The sequence below is a fragment of the Vanessa atalanta genome, chromosome 16, assembly GCF_905147765.1.
Source record: "Vanessa atalanta chromosome 16, ilVanAtal1.2, whole genome shotgun sequence".
In the NCBI taxonomy this organism is placed as follows: domain Eukaryota; kingdom Metazoa; phylum Arthropoda; class Insecta; order Lepidoptera; family Nymphalidae; genus Vanessa; species Vanessa atalanta.
The window spans coordinates 2,862,369-2,880,056 of NC_061886.1; the positions used below are offsets into that span (position 1 = coordinate 2,862,369).

The following is a 17,688-nucleotide window of genomic DNA, read 5'->3' on the forward strand; positions in this document are numbered from 1 at the left end:
GCTTTAAAGGTAAAACTGAGTGCATCGTTTTATATTTAACGTTTCAGACGCGAAAATTATCTATATTTCTATAACTGACACATTACAAACCATAGATATTAGATACAATGTCAAACAATCTTGATATTTAACTTAGGAGTATTGTCTAACATCAACATTGTTATTCTAATTCTTATTCATTTATAATACAGTATCTGAAAATACATTTGTCTACACACAGATAATAAAGTATGATAATAATATTCCATTAAAAAACGAATAAAAATGTCCATATCAAACATTTTTTTCTTGACAACAAGATAACTATAACAAAAACAGCGAAAGATATAAAAATAACCTCCAAAACAAGAAAGAGACAGAGCACCATAATTTAGAAAAGTGAGCAGGAATTTAAAAAAATACTTACGGACTAAACATTAGTGACGATTGACATAAAATACATTTATCTCTTTTATACTCTTAAAACCTTTATATTTAATAATATGAAGGTAAGATAAAGAAGATTTTGAGGTAGATTTGCTAGGTACTGATTTTCACACTTTTCCCGCTGTTGTAATCCACGTTAACGAGCTATTGATTGAGATTAACAATGCCTTATTCGTGTACCACATTTATTATCACGCCTCTCGATTCCGTAATCAGTAATCACTATCAATATTTGCTGTAGAATGAAGGTAATAAGTGTTCACATAAGTTTGTCCACAAGGTTAAGTTGGGACAATATTACCAATGAAGTTACGAACAGTCAATCACAAGACAAATCTACCCCCATTTCTATATACCCCTTAGGCTTACATTACACACATACCATGCATATAACTAGCCTATACACCAATATCGATTAGTTAATTTTCAATCTTAATTATTTATAGACAAAGTTGAAATTTAATCTACTAAACTTTAAAATAAAGTTTGTAACGAATTCAACTCTAACGAGCTATCTGCATAAAACTTCATATTCGTAAAAAGTTTTTATGTTATTTGAACTTTTTATTAGCACTTCATATATTTTATTCATTAGTTATATAGAAGCAGAGTTTCCCCACAAAGTTCAATCAATCGCCTCTTGCGTTAGGCAAATGTGTTTTTTAAAACCAAAACACGTTATTTGCTATCGTGAAACTGTAGTACAAACAAACCGACAGTACAATGTGCTGTAGTCAATTGAAAGTTGACTAACTAGGCCCTAACTAGCCTATAGGTAGCTAGCCCATAAGTAAAATGTTAATCCTTTTATAGTGAATCTTTTGGTTTCTGAGTAAAGTTATTTCCATGTTTCCTCAATTTAAGTGAATTATGCAATCCACCAATTTTTATCCGGTCATTTACTATATTTTTTTTCAATCTATTCCAAAAGCAAACGAGCGGCTACTACATATTACTGATATCAAAAATAAACCTTAATAACACCATAATGATATTACTTTTAAATTACTTCAAAAGCATCACGTTTTTAATATATCTATTCACATTCCTTCATCAATTCCAGCAGGTATTCTCCCGTCGTGTTGTTACATAATATGCGTTAATTAGGCCTTTCTACATAGATGAGTATAAAGACAACACATTTATATAAATTAACATGAACTTCACATTTATTTGAAAAGTCTAAAAATGGTCCTTCGTGCCTGATTTCCATCACCCTTCATGAGTCTAGTTGGCCCACGCCATAACTATCTTCGAGAAGGGTACAAACAGAGCAGTGTATTGTGGCGGAGTGAGGAAATACCGCCTTCCATTATAGGTACCATCATTACGAGGCATTCCTGGGTACTGAGACATTGAAAACTCCGCACCGACAACTATACCGCTATTTGCAGCGGTACCGCCTGCGAGGCCGACGTATCTATAAAAAACTCATAAATTTTATAACAATGAAAAGAAGCAAATTTAACAATTTTTTTTGCATTACTAAAATTTTCTATAAATATTTCATGACTCTAATATTCATCTAAGCGAGATCACAATCCCCACTGCTGTACACACTTTTAACTTCGGGCTATACTGAGATTTGTTTTACTGAAAAAAAACCGAACTCCAAACGGTTTGTATAGGGATCCCCTCAAATAACTCATGAATTATTTTTATGCCCAATTTAGGGATAAACGTTAAAAAAAAATAAGACATGAAAGAACTGGTTTACGGTTTTTTTTTTAAATTTTTTCTTCCATACCTGACACGTCCTACTGCAAGTCTTCCCTGTGGGGTTATAAGTTTTACAGCGTGTCCGAGACGCAACTGCCTTGCCTCAGCTGGGATGTATGGGTGACCTGATCGTTCACTGGAACTATCCACTGTAAAACCAAGAAGATTTTAATGATCGCTATTTATTCGTATGACGAGTCAATAAAATTAGTAATTGCCTTTAGCATTATCTATCTGTTATTATTTTATTTACATAAGAATTATATACATTAAGGCCTTAATTGTATATATATATATATACAATAGTAACAGTACAAATCATGACCAAGTCTACGCAATGGTGGCAGGAATGCTAGCAGCATTTCCTCATGAATCGCAACTCTGATCCTCTGGTCATCTTATTTATTATATCTTAAAGTTGATAAAATATTTGACAATACATCAGAGTTTGTCTAACGTTGGACTTAAGTATTTTGATATGGATCTTTCGAGCGATAGTGCAGGTCCAATTATTGAAAAAATCTCATTTTTATGTATTACTGTAATTGATTGTATGTATTCTTCACGCATAATGAGTAAAAATGGTTCTGTTATAAATATGACAGAAGTTATCTACGACTTAGTCAATTTCGATATAATTATAATCGATTTTAAAATTAGTTTAATTTACTTAGCGATTTTTAGCATTATAAGGTAGTTAATTACCAAGAATTTCTTTAAAAAATTACTCAAAAGATACTAATTTTCAAACAATATTAAACAATATCAAAGACTCCTTTAAATAATCATATTAAAACTTCAGTAAAAAATACATTAGTATAAGTTAACTGGTGATTACGTAACATATTGAAAGGTATGTAGTTTCATCCCTTGGTTATTAAGAATTTTGTTTAAAATAATCTTAGAAAATTCCAATCGAAATACTAACTTTCAAGCGAAGTGGAGCGCAAATTATCTATAGAGCGACGAAGGAAAGCTTCGGTCTCCTGTAAAAGTTCATCAGTGTCATCCCGACGAACGTCTGGTAACGATCCGCGCCAAGCTACACCTAAGACATTGTTTTAGTTTAGTGACAACTTCTCTATATCTTCATAAAAAAAAAAACAACTAAATTGTCCAGTTCAGTCCAATTAATACGGCATTACGTTGATTCACAAAACCTATTTATGGACTAAAGTCAAGCTTTCGATTACAAAGCAAAGTCAAAAATCAATTTTCTTTATATGATTGAAGATATTCATGAATTTTGATTAATTTTGAGACAAAAAGGTACAAAACTAATTCCAGTCGTGATAGTCTTCTAGTGTAGATGATAAAATAAAAAATATTAAAAGGGAGATTTTACAGGACTCTATTCTAGATCATTTTATGTTCCTTTTATTTATTTTTCCTGAAATTCGAAATATTATAAAAGGAATATTCATTAGTAAAAACATTAAAGATTTATTTTTAAGATAATGAAGATAATTCGTTACCTTTAACGGAAGCGATGTTTGCTGTTTGAGTCCAATCATTGCTTCGATCTACGCTCAGACACGGAGAACGGTAGCGATATCTGCAATAAATTGAACAAATGTACAACTTCATACATTATGGAATTGAACTGATGCTATCACGATGCTATGATACTCTTGAATGTCAGCAAACCGTTTTAGAAGTATTATTATTTATTTTTTATTTTAATATATCTAATCACATTTGCTATTACAATTAAGACTTTATTGCAAATGACATAAAATCTGCCCGATTCGTACATAAAGCACAAGGGCTTAGCCTGATGGCCAAACATCAATTAGTCGAAACCAATGGCAATTTTATGGCTTTTTTAGGTGTAAAGAATTATAGATTATATATAACATTACGATAGACTAGACTTTTTGTAGGATATAAACAATTCTTCATAAAAGTCGCAAGAAACGCCTATTATATATTGTATATTTACTTGGAGGGTGATTGAGAAGGATCATGAACGCCGGCCGCTCGTCGTGTCCACAGCGGCTCGGCTGAGCGTGACAACTCAGGAACCATGGACGTAAATCCTGTAAAATAATGTTACTAGCAACATAGCTTTTACTCTTAATCTAATCTACCAATCTCTTTATTATTACGGGTGATTAAGTATTATGAGTGATTAAGCTGGTACCTTAATCATAGGATCCGACTTAGATTGGGGTCCCTATCCTAATATATAGATTACTAGCTGAACCTGAGGCTTTAAGCGCGTGAAATTTATAAAACACAAATTTCCAACCTTCGTTTTACTCCCTTAGGTGTGGAGTTTCGTAAAATCCGTTCTTAGCGGAGGCCTAACCTACCAAATTTCAATTTTGTAGTTTCTGAGATTTCGTTATTAATCAGTGAGAGGTATTTCGCATTTATATAATATATACATTTGTATAAGACATTTCCTTGTAACCTCCTTGTAACCCATATTTGAAGTACGTCTGAGGGCAATTCTTAAAGCCCTCATGGCGAGACAGATGCCACTTTCTGGGAAAGGGCAAAATAATCTCCAAGTTCAATATAGTGCAATGCCATTCCAATGAACTTCGATGCCAGTTTAGCTGCAGGATCTACAAAGTCGTTTGCCTCAAGTTCTACATTTTTACAAGCTAGTCACTAGATCATCGAGGCAGTCAAATATGCCGAATATATCAGTAATGAACTTAATATCTTACCGATGTCACTGAGAAGGACTCGACGAGCTTCATCAGTGCGTCGTTGTGGTGGTGGTGGCCGCGCATCAGGAATGGTAAGCCGACGAGTGGTGCTTGTGCGCTGTGGTAGCGTAGGCGCCACCGTCGGGTGAGTTGAGTTCATCTGTTAGTAAGCAACTTATTAATAATGATATTAATATTTTACATTTTCAAGTAAGTACGTGCATAATATTCCTAAGAACCTAACGAATGCGATGACAATAAATAAAAGTATGTATACTGTATCTAGTTTTGGCTATAGCCAAAAATGTTCCTCATAACATACCTTATAGGCTAAATAGCCATCCGAAGTCCACCTCGGTGGGAGAGCGGACACATCAGTCTGTGCAGCGTTCTCGCGTCGAGGGGCGAATCCCTGGTACACAACTGGTCGAGGACGACCGACAGCTTTGTAACCCGTGCGGGCTCCAGCGCGAGACATCAAGGGTCTAAAAATGTCAGTAAGCATTTACTTTCTAAATTATTAACAATAATAACCATGAGCAATGAAAATCTAAATTTCTTTAAAGTTTAGAATACTTGCTCTTTCAGTAAAGAGCAACTGAAGTTTTTTTTTTCTTTTATTAGTCATTTGTATCTTCAAAGATTAGGGCTGCGCCTTTTTGAGTTTTAAAGTTACCCGTATAAATGATGCCCCAAGTTGTTTGGTTATTTTAGATGATATTTAACCTGTTATTATTTGATAAAATATTTAGCAAATTTCTATGTGGTTTACTTGTATTTTACTCAAAAGTTTAGGTAGGTCCTTTTAACAGCAAGCTAAAGAATTATTTATACACATTTTCTGAACATTACAAAAACATTTAATTGAATTCTCACCTATATTGGAAAGGGTTGGGGCATGTATTACGCCTCGTATTGAGATTGCTTGCAAGATCATCCTCCGAAATGCCACATTTCGATATATCAGTTTCTGCAAACACGGAAAACCGATGTCCCATTCTTGGCTTATAAAAGCTATCCACACTCTCCTCTCTATGTAAGACATCTAGACTAGACCCTAATTCGTAGCTCGAAGACTTTGTGTTATCAAAACTGAGTCCACGATTATATTCGCAAGTTAGGCTATCAATACTGTCAAGTCTCCTGGAACTTGTATTTGGACTACGTCTGTATAACATATTATCAGACTTATTATCATAACTCTTTAGAATTCCACGACCGGGCAGTTCGAGAGTTCCTTTCTCGTTAAATCCAACATGTTTTATCTCTTTATCGTTAGGCAAAGATACCCTTTTCATTCTTAGCGATGGTTCTGCTGCATAACATGGACTGTTTTCTTGATTCTCTTTTCTTATATTACTGATATCACTTCCTGGTTGAAAGTCTGGATCCAGGGTATGAAATTTGATCAGAACAGGCGTCGAATGAGTCGTAGAATCAGAGGCGGGAACCCATTGATCAGTCTCTCGTATTGAAACGAGATCTTCCTGCGAATAATTTTCAATTCATTTTGTGATAATGGTTTTAAGTATTTAATTTTGTTTTGTATTTATCATAAACAAATTATTTCATTTAAGTTCAGATATATTCTAAAATTTAATGTTCTAATCATATACAGCCGAACGAATTATCGACTCTAATTCTGCTTAACACGTTTACTATTTCACACGCAAAACCATAAACCTCAGTCGTCGAAACATTTCTGGTATCCGAGTTGCAAATTTACGACGTGAATAAATGGGGGCGATACATAGGTACTCGAATTTAAAACTAATGTGACGTTCACACGCAATCAACTTGAACAGCAAAATCTATTACATCGTGTTTTTGAATTGCTCCTTTTGATAATAATTTTATCAACTCCACCTTCACAAACCTATTTTCTAAAGTATTCTGTTTTTATATTCATTTTGAAGAACAGTTTTATTTTTTAAATTGTATTATTATTTTAATGTTTATTGCTTATAGGGGATTAGGTTCGAGGCCTGGACTTTCGAATTATGGCTAGTTGAAGTTTTCTGTTAATGATATTACAAAACTTTTATTTGAAGAAACGGCTTTGCATTATTTATTTTAGATTAACACAAAATATATATAAAATTGAAATGTACATAAAATAATAATCCCACAAACAACTTAAAGATATAATTCTGTCTATAACTTAAAAATAAAAACATCTGAAAAAGATACACGGTATTTCTAGCACTAGAACTTGCCTGCAAATTGCTCATATCCTTCGACTCATCCGTCGTAAATATAAGTTCTATATCGTCGACTTCCTCAGACTCGTTGCCGCTCCCGTTTTCCTGATCTTGTTTATCATCGGGTTCAGTATTCTGTTCCATCGGAGTTGTTCCGCCTTCAGAGAAAACTGAATTATCGCCTTCCGACATTGATCTGGAGCAAATAGCATGATTAATTGATATAAAATAAATAATATTATAACATACTGTATACATTTTTATAACTAAACTTTGGAACGTTTATTTACCGAAGACTTAAATTGTCCACATCCAAGTTTAACGTATCTTTTCTCCTCGACCTCTCAATAGTTTCTTTAACGACGAGATTATCCTCGGATGTGATGCGCACTTGAACATCAAACTTATCAGTTTTAGATTTTACTTCTGCTTCATTTGGCACGGCCATTTTTATATTCTCCGTAGAAACGGATTTAAAATTAATCTTATCACCTTTATGATTTCTTAAGTTTTCGAAGTGTTCTCGTTGCTCTTCGAAATGGTACTTTTTTGAGTCAGCAGCTTTTCCAGTTGATTTTTCTTTTCTTTCTTCAGTCGTAGTCGTAGAATCACTGTCAGACGTAGTACTTGATTTTGCACTACTCTCTTTCAAAGTCTTTACTGTAATCCTAACATCAAATTTCGACAACAATTCCAATTTCGTTTTAAAACTAGGTGTATTTACATCAGATTCTTCTTTAGGAACAAAGATTTGACTATCAGAATTATTATCAATAGGACTGCTAGTAGCAACAGGAAAATTAGTATTATCCGAAGCTATTGATGCAGATTTGGACTCTTCAATTATCTCATCTAATTTCTCAAAACTTTTTAGTTCAATTGTTTTATAATTTGTATCCTCAACAATTTCATCGGTCGATTGTGTTTTAATAAAAACTTCACTCCTATAACTGTCGTTAATTTTGTCTCCTTTGGGGCTGTAAGAAACCTCTAAATTTGTGTTCTTGTGAGATTTACTTCCTATATCATCAGAGTCAATAATTCTACGTCGTAATATGTGATTCTCTAAAGTTAGTTTTTCTATAACGTCAGCATATTCTATACAACGTGAATGTTCCTGATACTTTTCTTTCAATTCTTTAAGTTCGTTCTTAGATATTTCGAGAGCGGTTCTTAGAGACACCACAGTTTGATGAAGTGACCTTACAGTGTCCAAGTGTAGAGTCCCTGGAGGGACCGTTTCCAGCCTACCGTTGTCCATTCCACCTTATTACCTTCATTCCATCCAATATTCAACATCCCATACATGACTGTTGCTATTTTAAATACACTTCAATATACAATCACTCCTTTTTCCATTGCGAAAAAGCATTCACATACCTTAAAAGAAAACTATTTGATTATTTATTTAAACAAAAGACTAATAAAAAAGCAATACAATACAATGCAATTCTTACCGAACGCTCGTTTCATTGTCACAAAAACTCATAGTAAAATCTCCGCGCATTTTTCGATCCTTATCGAATTACTAGCTCGTACACTTAACGCGAAAGGATACGAAAGGGATGTGCAATCGATAAAGCAGTTCGCCTCGCAAGTAATTAAGCTTTTAAGGCCCTCAAAACTTCGCCCGGGTCGTATTTAAACTGGCACGATTCGTTGATAAACACCTCAGCACGTAAAGAAGTAATTAAGTCGAAATATTATCTCGATCGTTTTGACAAGGTTGAGAGACCTACCTATACCGAAGTATACTCAAAGTCTCCCAATTCGCTCCTTGTAAACAAATCAATACTCCTCAATTTGGTATTCGCGGGCGTGAGGGTAAATAAATAAGAGAGATATGATTGTCCTTGTCTTTCATTGTCATGGTGACAATTATTCGTTTCGTCCAGAATTGTAGAAAAACTTTTGGTTGCATTTTTTTTTCTTTTAAATATAAAAATATTAATTTTTGATTTCATTATAAATATATATTTTTTTATTCATTTATATTATATCGATGTAAATACATATGTTGAGACTTAGAAAATTAATTCATAGAAATGTCAATGTCAAAAAATAACCTAAAAGTAAATATCTCTAAAAACAGAGGATAGAGTAAATTATTTATAAATAAATATGTTTAGTGTTCAAAATATATTTAAAAATGCCCGAATAAATACGTACTCGGTTTTGCAAGTTAGGCTTAAATCAAAAACTCACTGGGTAAAGTTATCTCTAATAAAACCTATATTACCACAGTTCATAACAAAAAAAAATACAAATAAATACCTTAACATTATTTACAGTCAAAATTAAAAAAGAAGAGTGGTCCAAAATACAAAGCTTTACACCACTTCGATGAGTTTTACGGATCAGTCTTCGGTAGTAAATGGGAGCCGATGCGAGAAGCGCTATTGCGAAAGTCTAAGTATGTAGCGGTTATTAACAATTATGGCGATTCCGAAGAAACTATGGAATATCTATCGCACCGAGGTATCTATTGAGAACCATCTTGATTTATTAAGTAGTCATTCCTGTTTTGTTATTCTATAAAATATACCATTTTCATGGATAATTTAATAAACATCAAATTGTGCATGAGGTGGATTTAAAATGTATTTAGTCAATGTTGAGAATCTCACTCTCATCATCTAAATTAATAATTATTTTATAAAATAAGTGGACTGGCAAATAGGACATCTGGTGGTAAGCCACCATCACCCATAGATATTGATGTTGTAAGAAATATTCACCCATGCATTCACCCACCGTTCCTTATGCCTGTAGTTACACTGGCTTACTCACCCTTCAAACTTCAATACAACATTACTGTTTAACTTTTTGGTAAATACATTCCAAAATTACAGCCTTCTTATTTTTACCTTTTTCCCTATATTATATTATTATTTATATAATATATGCCTATGTAAATTAGCTATATGTATGTCAATTTAAGGTGCTCATTGCCTCAAAAATTTGATGTCTGTGCAAAAGACGTTTCATGATCAATATACACCACAAGAATCAACCGAAGCAGTTAACAGCCAAAATAATAATTTAGACAACTATTTAGCTAAATTACAAAGTGAGGAAATAGCAAAAGTTTATCCACAAGGTGAAAATGTACCAGACAAATTAGAATTAAGTGATAACAGGATACTACGGACAGACAAAAAAGAAGAGGAAAAAGAAGAAGTGTAAGTACTCATATTATTGTTTTTATATATAAATAAAAGCAAACTCTAAGGTTCACAACAAATATTATCAATTTTAAATCAATTGTATATGTTTATATAGAATTGTATATTTTCCATTTAGTTCAAAATCAGCATACACCCTGAACAAAGCATTGGAGGAAGCGCAGATAGACCATTCTCGTATTATTCAGCCATCAATGGGTTTGTCTTCAGAAGCTTTGTACCAGTATGTGCCCGCAACAAAGATTAAAGGACTTGATGATTGGGTACCAGAGTCTATGCACTATTCACTTTATGCTAATAGTAGGTGTTATTGAAGGATTTCTATCTGTCATTCTGTCATTATCATTGCTTTAGTAGCAGCCTATGAAGGTCCCACTATTGTGCTTCATCCTCCTTACTCTTTGAGGAGAGTTTTGGAGATAATTCCATGCTTCTCATCTCATTGCTTAATTATCCTCAATAATCATGTACTAAATATAACACTTAGTTTAAAAAATATGTTAATTTAAATATATTATTACATGTTATGGTAAATTTAAACATCCTGTATTTGAAAAGTAGAAATATATTTATTTACAATCTAAATTTATAATATAATTAATAATTTTGTAGGAGATACAGATTTTCCACTTATCATTGAACCAGAGACAGAATTTGAATATCCCAAACATTTAAAAGTGATGACATTCGAAAAGAATAGTGAATATGAAAAATTTCCTGAGCCAAAGAGATGTAAAACAGGTAAGATTTGTTTACGATTAAACCATACAATTAAACAATTTAAACTCAAATTTAGCTCAAATGCAAAGTTCAAATGAGCTGGACTGCTTCATGTTCTGGGTTTTTGTAGGAGTGTTCAACTACTACCCCATGGACGGTGCCAGCGTGCTGGGCGTGCTGGCGCTGTGTCTGCGCGGCGGCGAGCGCGCGCTCGACCTCTGCGCCGCGCCCGGTGGCAAGGCGCTCACGGCGCTGCAGACGCTGCTGCCCGACGTGCTGCTCTGCAACGACGCGTCCGTGTCGCGCTCCAACAGGTGCGCTCTACTCGCTCTACTCGCTCTACCTAGTGTCGCCGGCGGCAAGGCGCTCGCGGCGCTGCAGACGCTGCTGCCCGACGTGCTGCTCTGCAACGACGCGTCCGTGTCGCGCTCCAACAGGTGCGCTCTACTCGCTCTACTCGCTCTACTCGCTCTACTCGCTCTACCTAGTGTCGCCGGCGGCAAGGCGCTCGCGGCGCTGCAGACGCTGCTGCCCGACGTGCTGCTCTGCAACGACGCGTCCGTGTCGCGCTCCAACAGGTGCGCTCTACTCGCTCTACTCGCTCTACTCGCTCTACTCGCTCTACCTAGTGTCGCCGGCGGCAAGGCGCTCGCGGCGCTGCAGACGCTGCTGCCCGACGTGCTGCTCTGCAACGACGCGTCCGTGTCGCGCTCCAACAGGTGCGCTCTACTCGCTCTACTCGCTCTACTCGCTCTACTCGCTCTACCTAGTGTCGCCGGCGGCAAGGCGCTCGCGGCGCTGCAGACGCTGCTGCCCGACGTGCTGCTCTGCAACGACGCGTCCGTGTCGCGCTCCAACAGGTGCGCTCTACTCGCTCTACTCGCTCTACTCGCTCTACTCGCTCTACCTAGTGTCGCCGGCGGCAAGGCGCTCGCGGCGCTGCAGACGCTGCTGCCCGACGTGCTGCTCTGCAACGACGCGTCCGTGTCGCGCTCCAACAGGTGCGCTCTACTCGCTCTACTCGCTCTACTCGCTCTACCTAGTGTCGCCGGCGGCAAGGCGCTCGCGGCGCTGCAGACGCTGCTGCCCGACGTGCTGCTCTGCAACGACGCGTCCGTGTCGCGCTCCAACAGGTGCGCTCTACTCGCTCTACCTAGTGTCGCCGGCGGCAAGGCGCTCGCGGCGCTGCAGACGCTGCTGCCCGACGTGCTGCTCTGCAACGACGCGTCCGTGTCGCGCTCCAACAGGTGCGCTCTACTCGCTCTACTCGCTCTACTCGCTCTACCTAGTGTCGCCGGCGGCAAGGCGCTCGCGGCGCTGCAGACGCTGCTGCCCGACGTGCTGCTCTGCAACGACGCGTCCGTGTCGCGCTCCAACAGGTGCGCTCTACTCGCTCTACCTAGTGTCGCCGGCGGCAAGGCGCTCGCGGCGCTGCAGACGCTGCTGCCCGACGTGCTGCTCTGCAACGACGCGTCCGTGTCGCGCTCCAACAGGTGCGCTCTACTCGCTCTACTCGCTCTACTCGCTCTACCTAGTGTCGCCGGCGGCAAGGCGCTCGCGGCGCTGCAGACGCTGCTGCCCGACGTGCTGCTCTGCAACGACGCGTCCGTGTCGCGCTCCAACAGGTGCGCTCTACTCGCTCTACTCGCTCTACTCGCTCTACTCGCTCTACCTAGTGTCGCCGGCGGCAAGGCGCTCGCGGCGCTGCAGACGCTGCTGCCCGACGTGCTGCTCTGCAACGACGCGTCCGTGTCGCGCTCCAACAGGTGCGCTCTACTCGCTCTACTCGCTCTACTCGCTCTACTCGCTCTACCTAGTGTCGCCGGCGGCAAGGCGCTCGCGGCGCTGCAGACGCTGCTGCCCGACGTGCTGCTCTGCAACGACGCGTCCGTGTCGCGCTCCAACAGGTGCGCTCTACTCGCTCTACTCGCTCTACTCGCTCTACTCGCTCTACCTAGTGTCGCCGGCGGCAAGGCGCTCGCGGCGCTGCAGACGCTGCTGCCCGACGTGCTGCTCTGCAACGACGCGTCCGTGTCGCGCTCCAACAGGTGCGCTCTACTCGCTCTACTCGCTCTACTCGCTCTACCTAGTGTCGCCGGCGGCAAGGCGCTCGCGGCGCTGCAGACGCTGCTGCCCGACGTGCTGCTCTGCAACGACGCGTCCGTGTCGCGCTCCAACAGGTGCGCTCTACTCGCTCTACCTAGTGTCGCCGGCGGCAAGGCGCTCGCGGCGCTGCAGACGCTGCTGCCCGACGTGCTGCTCTGCAACGACGCGTCCGTGTCGCGCTCCAACAGGTGCGCTCTACTCGCTCTACTCGCTCTACTCGCTCTACCTAGTGTCGCCGGCGGCAAGGCGCTCGCGGCGCTGCAGACGCTGCTGCCCGACGTGCTGCTCTGCAACGACGCGTCCGTGTCTCGCTCCAACAGGTGCGCTCTACTCGCTCTACTCGCTCTACCTAGTGTCGCCGGCGGCAAGGCGCTCGCGGCGCTGCAGACGCTGCTGCCCGACGTGCTGCTCTGCAACGACGCGTCCGTGTCGCGCTCCAACAGGTGCGCTCTACTCGCTCTACTCGCTCTACTCGCTCTACCTAGTGTCGCCGGCGGCAAGGCGCTCGCGGCGCTGCAGACGCTGCTGCCCGACGTGCTGCTCTGCAACGACGCGTCCGTGTCGCGCTCCAACAGGTGCGCTCTACTCGCTCTACTCGCTCTACTCGCTCTACTCGCTCTACCTAGTGTCGCCGGCGGCAAGGCGCTCGCGGCGCTGCAGACGCTGCTGCCCGACGTGCTGCTCTGCAACGACGCGTCCGTGTCGCGCTCCAACAGGTGCGCTCTACTCGCTCTACCTAGTGTCGCCGGCGGCAAGGCGCTCGCGGCGCTGCAGACGCTGCTGCCCGACGTGCTGCTCTGCAACGACGCGTCCGTGTCGCGCTCCAACAGGTGCGCTCTACTCGCTCTACTCGCTCTACTCGCTCTACCTAGTGTCGCCGGCGGCAAGGCGCTCGCGGCGCTGCAGACGCTGCTGCCCGACGTGCTGCTCTGCAACGACGCGTCCGTGTCTCGCTCCAACAGGTGCGCTCTACTCGCTCTACTCGCTCTACCTAGTGTCGCCGGCGGCAAGGCGCTCGCGGCGCTGCAGACGCTGCTGCCCGACGTGCTGCTCTGCAACGACGCGTCCGTGTCGCGCTCCAACAGGTGCGCTCTACTCGCTCTACTCGCTCTACTCGCTCTACCTAGTGTCGCCGGCGGCAAGGCGCTCGCGGCGCTGCAGACGCTGCTGCCCGACGTGCTGCTCTGCAACGACGCGTCCGTGTCGCGCTCCAACAGGTGCGCTCTACTCGCTCTACTCGCTCTACTCGCTCTACCTAGTGTCGCCGGCGGCAAGGCGCTCGCGGCGCTGCAGACGCTGCTGCCCGACATGCTGCTCTGCAACGACGCGTCCGTGTCGCGCTCCAACAGGTGCGCTCTACTCGCTCTACTCGCTCTACTCGCTCTACCTAGTGTCGCCGGCGGCAAGGCGCTCGCGGCGCTGCAGACGCGTTATGTGTACAACAATATAATATTTATGCACAACAATCTACATTCCGAACCGGGGGTAAACATTTAATATCAGAAAAATAACGAAGAGTAACCCGTAACTTAGATCGCACTTGAATAAGTTTAATTTAGTTTATATAATAATTGTTCAAGTCTTAATACATTAAGTTACAACAAAATCATCTATTTTGTTGCAGAATAACTCGAATATTCCGGGACTACCTTTTAGACTACGAGAATGGCAACAAATGGCAGGAACGGGTTTTGATATCACGAGTTGACGGACGGTTCCTCACCGACGATTTTGGCTTTGATAAGGTTAGCATTTACCTATTCCGACAGCATGAAGAGATTAATAAAAGCTTCGACATTTAATTGATACGATATAGTTAGCTGATAACTTGAATATTTGCTGGTATTCATTGTGGATTCGCCAAAAACTGTTTTGAATGTTGTTACAGTTATCTTAACTTTGGAAGTAAAATTAAGATAGATATAAGTAATCAAGATCTGTTTGTAGTGCATAATAGAGCTATTTGTAAATCTCATCAATTTAAAAATCTACTACTTTTTCGTTTAGAATAGACTCTACAACAGAAAACGGAAATTATATATGCAGTCATACAAAATAAAATCGATCGAAAATTGATCGAAATCCTATAAATATTTCACTGCTTGACATACATACAATTTATCCATAAAATATTTAAATGCATATCTTACGAGTATTTTCATTGAGTGGTCCCATCTATTTATCTGTATCAGAATAAAGATGGCCATCATTAACACCATCGTTCATGGATATCGGCACTGCAAGAAATACTAATAATCCCGTAAATTGCCAATGCGACACTAAGATGTTAAGTGCCTGTAGTTCACTGGCTCACTCATTCATCTTTACATATTTAACCTGACATCCATTTATTTTTTCTTGCTTTAATAATTTTTGGTTGCAGGTTTTAGTAGATGTGCCTTGCACAACAGACAGACATTCAGTCACGGAGGACGAGAACAATATATTTCGACCGGATCGTGTTAAGGAGAGGCTGAACATTCCGGAGGTCCAAACACAGCTATTGGTGTAAGTTTCTCAATTTTCTCATAATCCGATAGGAGGACACGACCGATGCGAAAAAAAGGGGATTTTAAACAGTGTCAACTTTTAAGCTCGTGGCTGCACAGCCAAATGAGATGATTGGGATAGAGCCACACATATTATATTGTGTGTGCGCACAAGTGTGTGCGTAAGTACAGGTGTACTCTCTATTCCGTCACTGTCATAATCCAATGGGATGGCAGATCCGATATGACCCAAAAGAGTTCAGGCGCAGGACCAACAGCCTTACCAGGTTTCCGAGGCACGTGATACTCCTCGTTTCCATCTTCAAGGCTCGGGGCTGTTGCTGAGAATTTTTCTACAGAAAAACAAAATAACTTTCTATCGGTCCGACCTGGGTTTGAAACGAGAACCTCGGGATATAGGGCTTCTATCCAGCCACTACACCAACGAGGCAGGCCCTGCCTCGACGAATAGTAATAATGATACGAACACATCGGTCTCCCCGCAGCAACGCGCTGCGGCTGTCGCGCGTGGGCGGCGCGGTGGTGTACTGCACGTGCGCGCTGAGCCCGGCGCAGAACGACGGCGTCGTGCACGCCGCGCTGCAGCGCGCCTTCCGCGAACACGCGCTCGTGGCCGCCGTCAGGTGCGCTCGCAGTACACATGTACACATGTACAACACTAATACAATACTCCGCTTTGAATCACAATAAAACACATCCCGAAGCTTGAGGTTGTTAAGCTCCACGTGTGTCAGTTTGTAATGCAACGGGGTGCAACGTAGTTTTTAATGTAGTGGTATTGAAAGTAAAGTAAGTTTATGGTATACCGCAGTGATGATTAAAATTTTAATCTATATTATTATAAAAATATTATTGTATGTTTGTTTACTTTATCACGTTAAACTGCGAGAAGGATTTTGATAAAAAATCCGTTTTAAAACTCATGATTAGACCATCAAGTCATCTCTATCTCTAACAATCAATAAATTTTGTTATTAGCAAAAACATAATGAATAACCCAAATATTAAATAGAATCACTTTTGCAAATTCTCGCAAGAAAACAATTTTTCAAATAATCCTCTGACTTATACATTAAATTGAAAATAATATGATTATTTTATACGATGTTTCAGAGACTTAACAAAACCATTCAGTGCCCTGAGCAGTACTCTGTGCCTGGCCACAGGAGCAGCGCGACCCAAATACGGGCAACTTGTGGTTCCCGACATCGCCGCCAACTTCGGCCCCGCCTACATATCGCGGCTTGTTAGATTAAAGTGATCACCAAATTAGTTACTTTATAAATAAAGATTTGAATAGTTATTGCATTTTTTTATAAACATCTGTTCCAAAATTAATTTGTAATTCAATTTTTTAATTTAAAAATGGATGCATTTGCAAATTATTTTGTTTAATTGTCATACGGACAAATTTTAAACGTTGTTATTCACAGACTTATTTTAATTTAGCATATATATTTAATCTCATGCTTATTGAAATAAAATATAATAAAATTAATGATCACATTTATTAGCTAAGTACAATGTCTTTGGCAAGCACAAAATAATTTTAAATACAAAACAAAATCATTATTAAGCATACATCATACATTGAAATAAAACTAGTTTTTTAACGGATTTAATCGCGTATATTAATTATTTTAACATCCCGACGTTTCGAGCACTTTGCAGTGTTCGTGGTCACGGGCAGTCTGCCCGGGATGTTAAAATAATTAATATACGCGATTAAATCCGTTAAAAAACTAGTTTTATTTCAATGTGTAATAATCGCGAAAATCTAAGACAACATTATACATCATACATTTTAAAAAAGCTACACAATTTTTTTTATTTTATAAAAATGCAATTATACAAAAATATATTATTTATTAAGTTTTTTTTTTCTTAAATAATATTTAGGTAATAGAGATTAAAATCTTGGCTCATTTTCTTATTAAAAAAAAAACTATAGCTAACTATTAATATATTAAAAAATATAAATAATATACTCATTAACACTCTTTGTAATATGGTCATTTATCCAGGTCTTAAAAAATATCTTTAAATATATATTATTCATGACTTATTACTCGATTTGACTTCGATTTTAGTGAAACTTATATTGCAAAGAAATATTAAGTAAATGAGATAAAGATTCAATACAAAGTACTTAAGCTAGTCA

The 17,688-nt window shown here is 39.9% G+C and overlaps 2 protein-coding genes across 2 annotated transcripts; one reads left to right on the forward strand and one right to left on the reverse strand.

The window, feature by feature from the left end:
- Window positions 1-1,441: 1,441 nt before the first annotated feature.
- LOC125069880 lies at window positions 1,442-8,722 on the reverse strand. Its single transcript, XM_047679481.1, has 11 exons — window positions 8,464-8,722; window positions 7,297-8,386; window positions 7,022-7,202; window positions 5,682-6,292; window positions 5,128-5,290; window positions 4,824-4,965; window positions 4,088-4,184; window positions 3,621-3,700; window positions 3,074-3,193; window positions 2,174-2,294; window positions 1,442-1,846 (listed from the first exon to the last, which is right to left on the reverse strand). The coding sequence occupies exons 2-11, from the start codon at window positions 8,265-8,267 to the stop codon at window positions 1,654-1,656; spliced, it is 2,679 nt and encodes an 892-aa protein (XP_047535437.1). The 5' UTR covers window positions 8,268-8,386; window positions 8,464-8,722; the 3' UTR covers window positions 1,442-1,653.
- A 350-nt stretch (window positions 8,723-9,072) lies between these two features.
- Window positions 9,073-16,841, forward strand: LOC125070047 (5-methylcytosine rRNA methyltransferase nsun-4). Its single transcript, XM_047679719.1, has 10 exons — window positions 9,073-9,214; window positions 9,298-9,484; window positions 9,948-10,188; window positions 10,310-10,491; window positions 10,804-10,932; window positions 11,042-11,225; window positions 14,642-14,762; window positions 15,401-15,525; window positions 16,013-16,150; window positions 16,641-16,841. Exons 1-10 carry the CDS (start codon window positions 9,128-9,130, stop codon window positions 16,786-16,788), a joined length of 1,542 nt encoding a protein of 513 aa, XP_047535675.1. The 5' UTR covers window positions 9,073-9,127; the 3' UTR covers window positions 16,789-16,841.
- The last annotated feature ends 847 nt before the right edge of the window (window positions 16,842-17,688 follow it).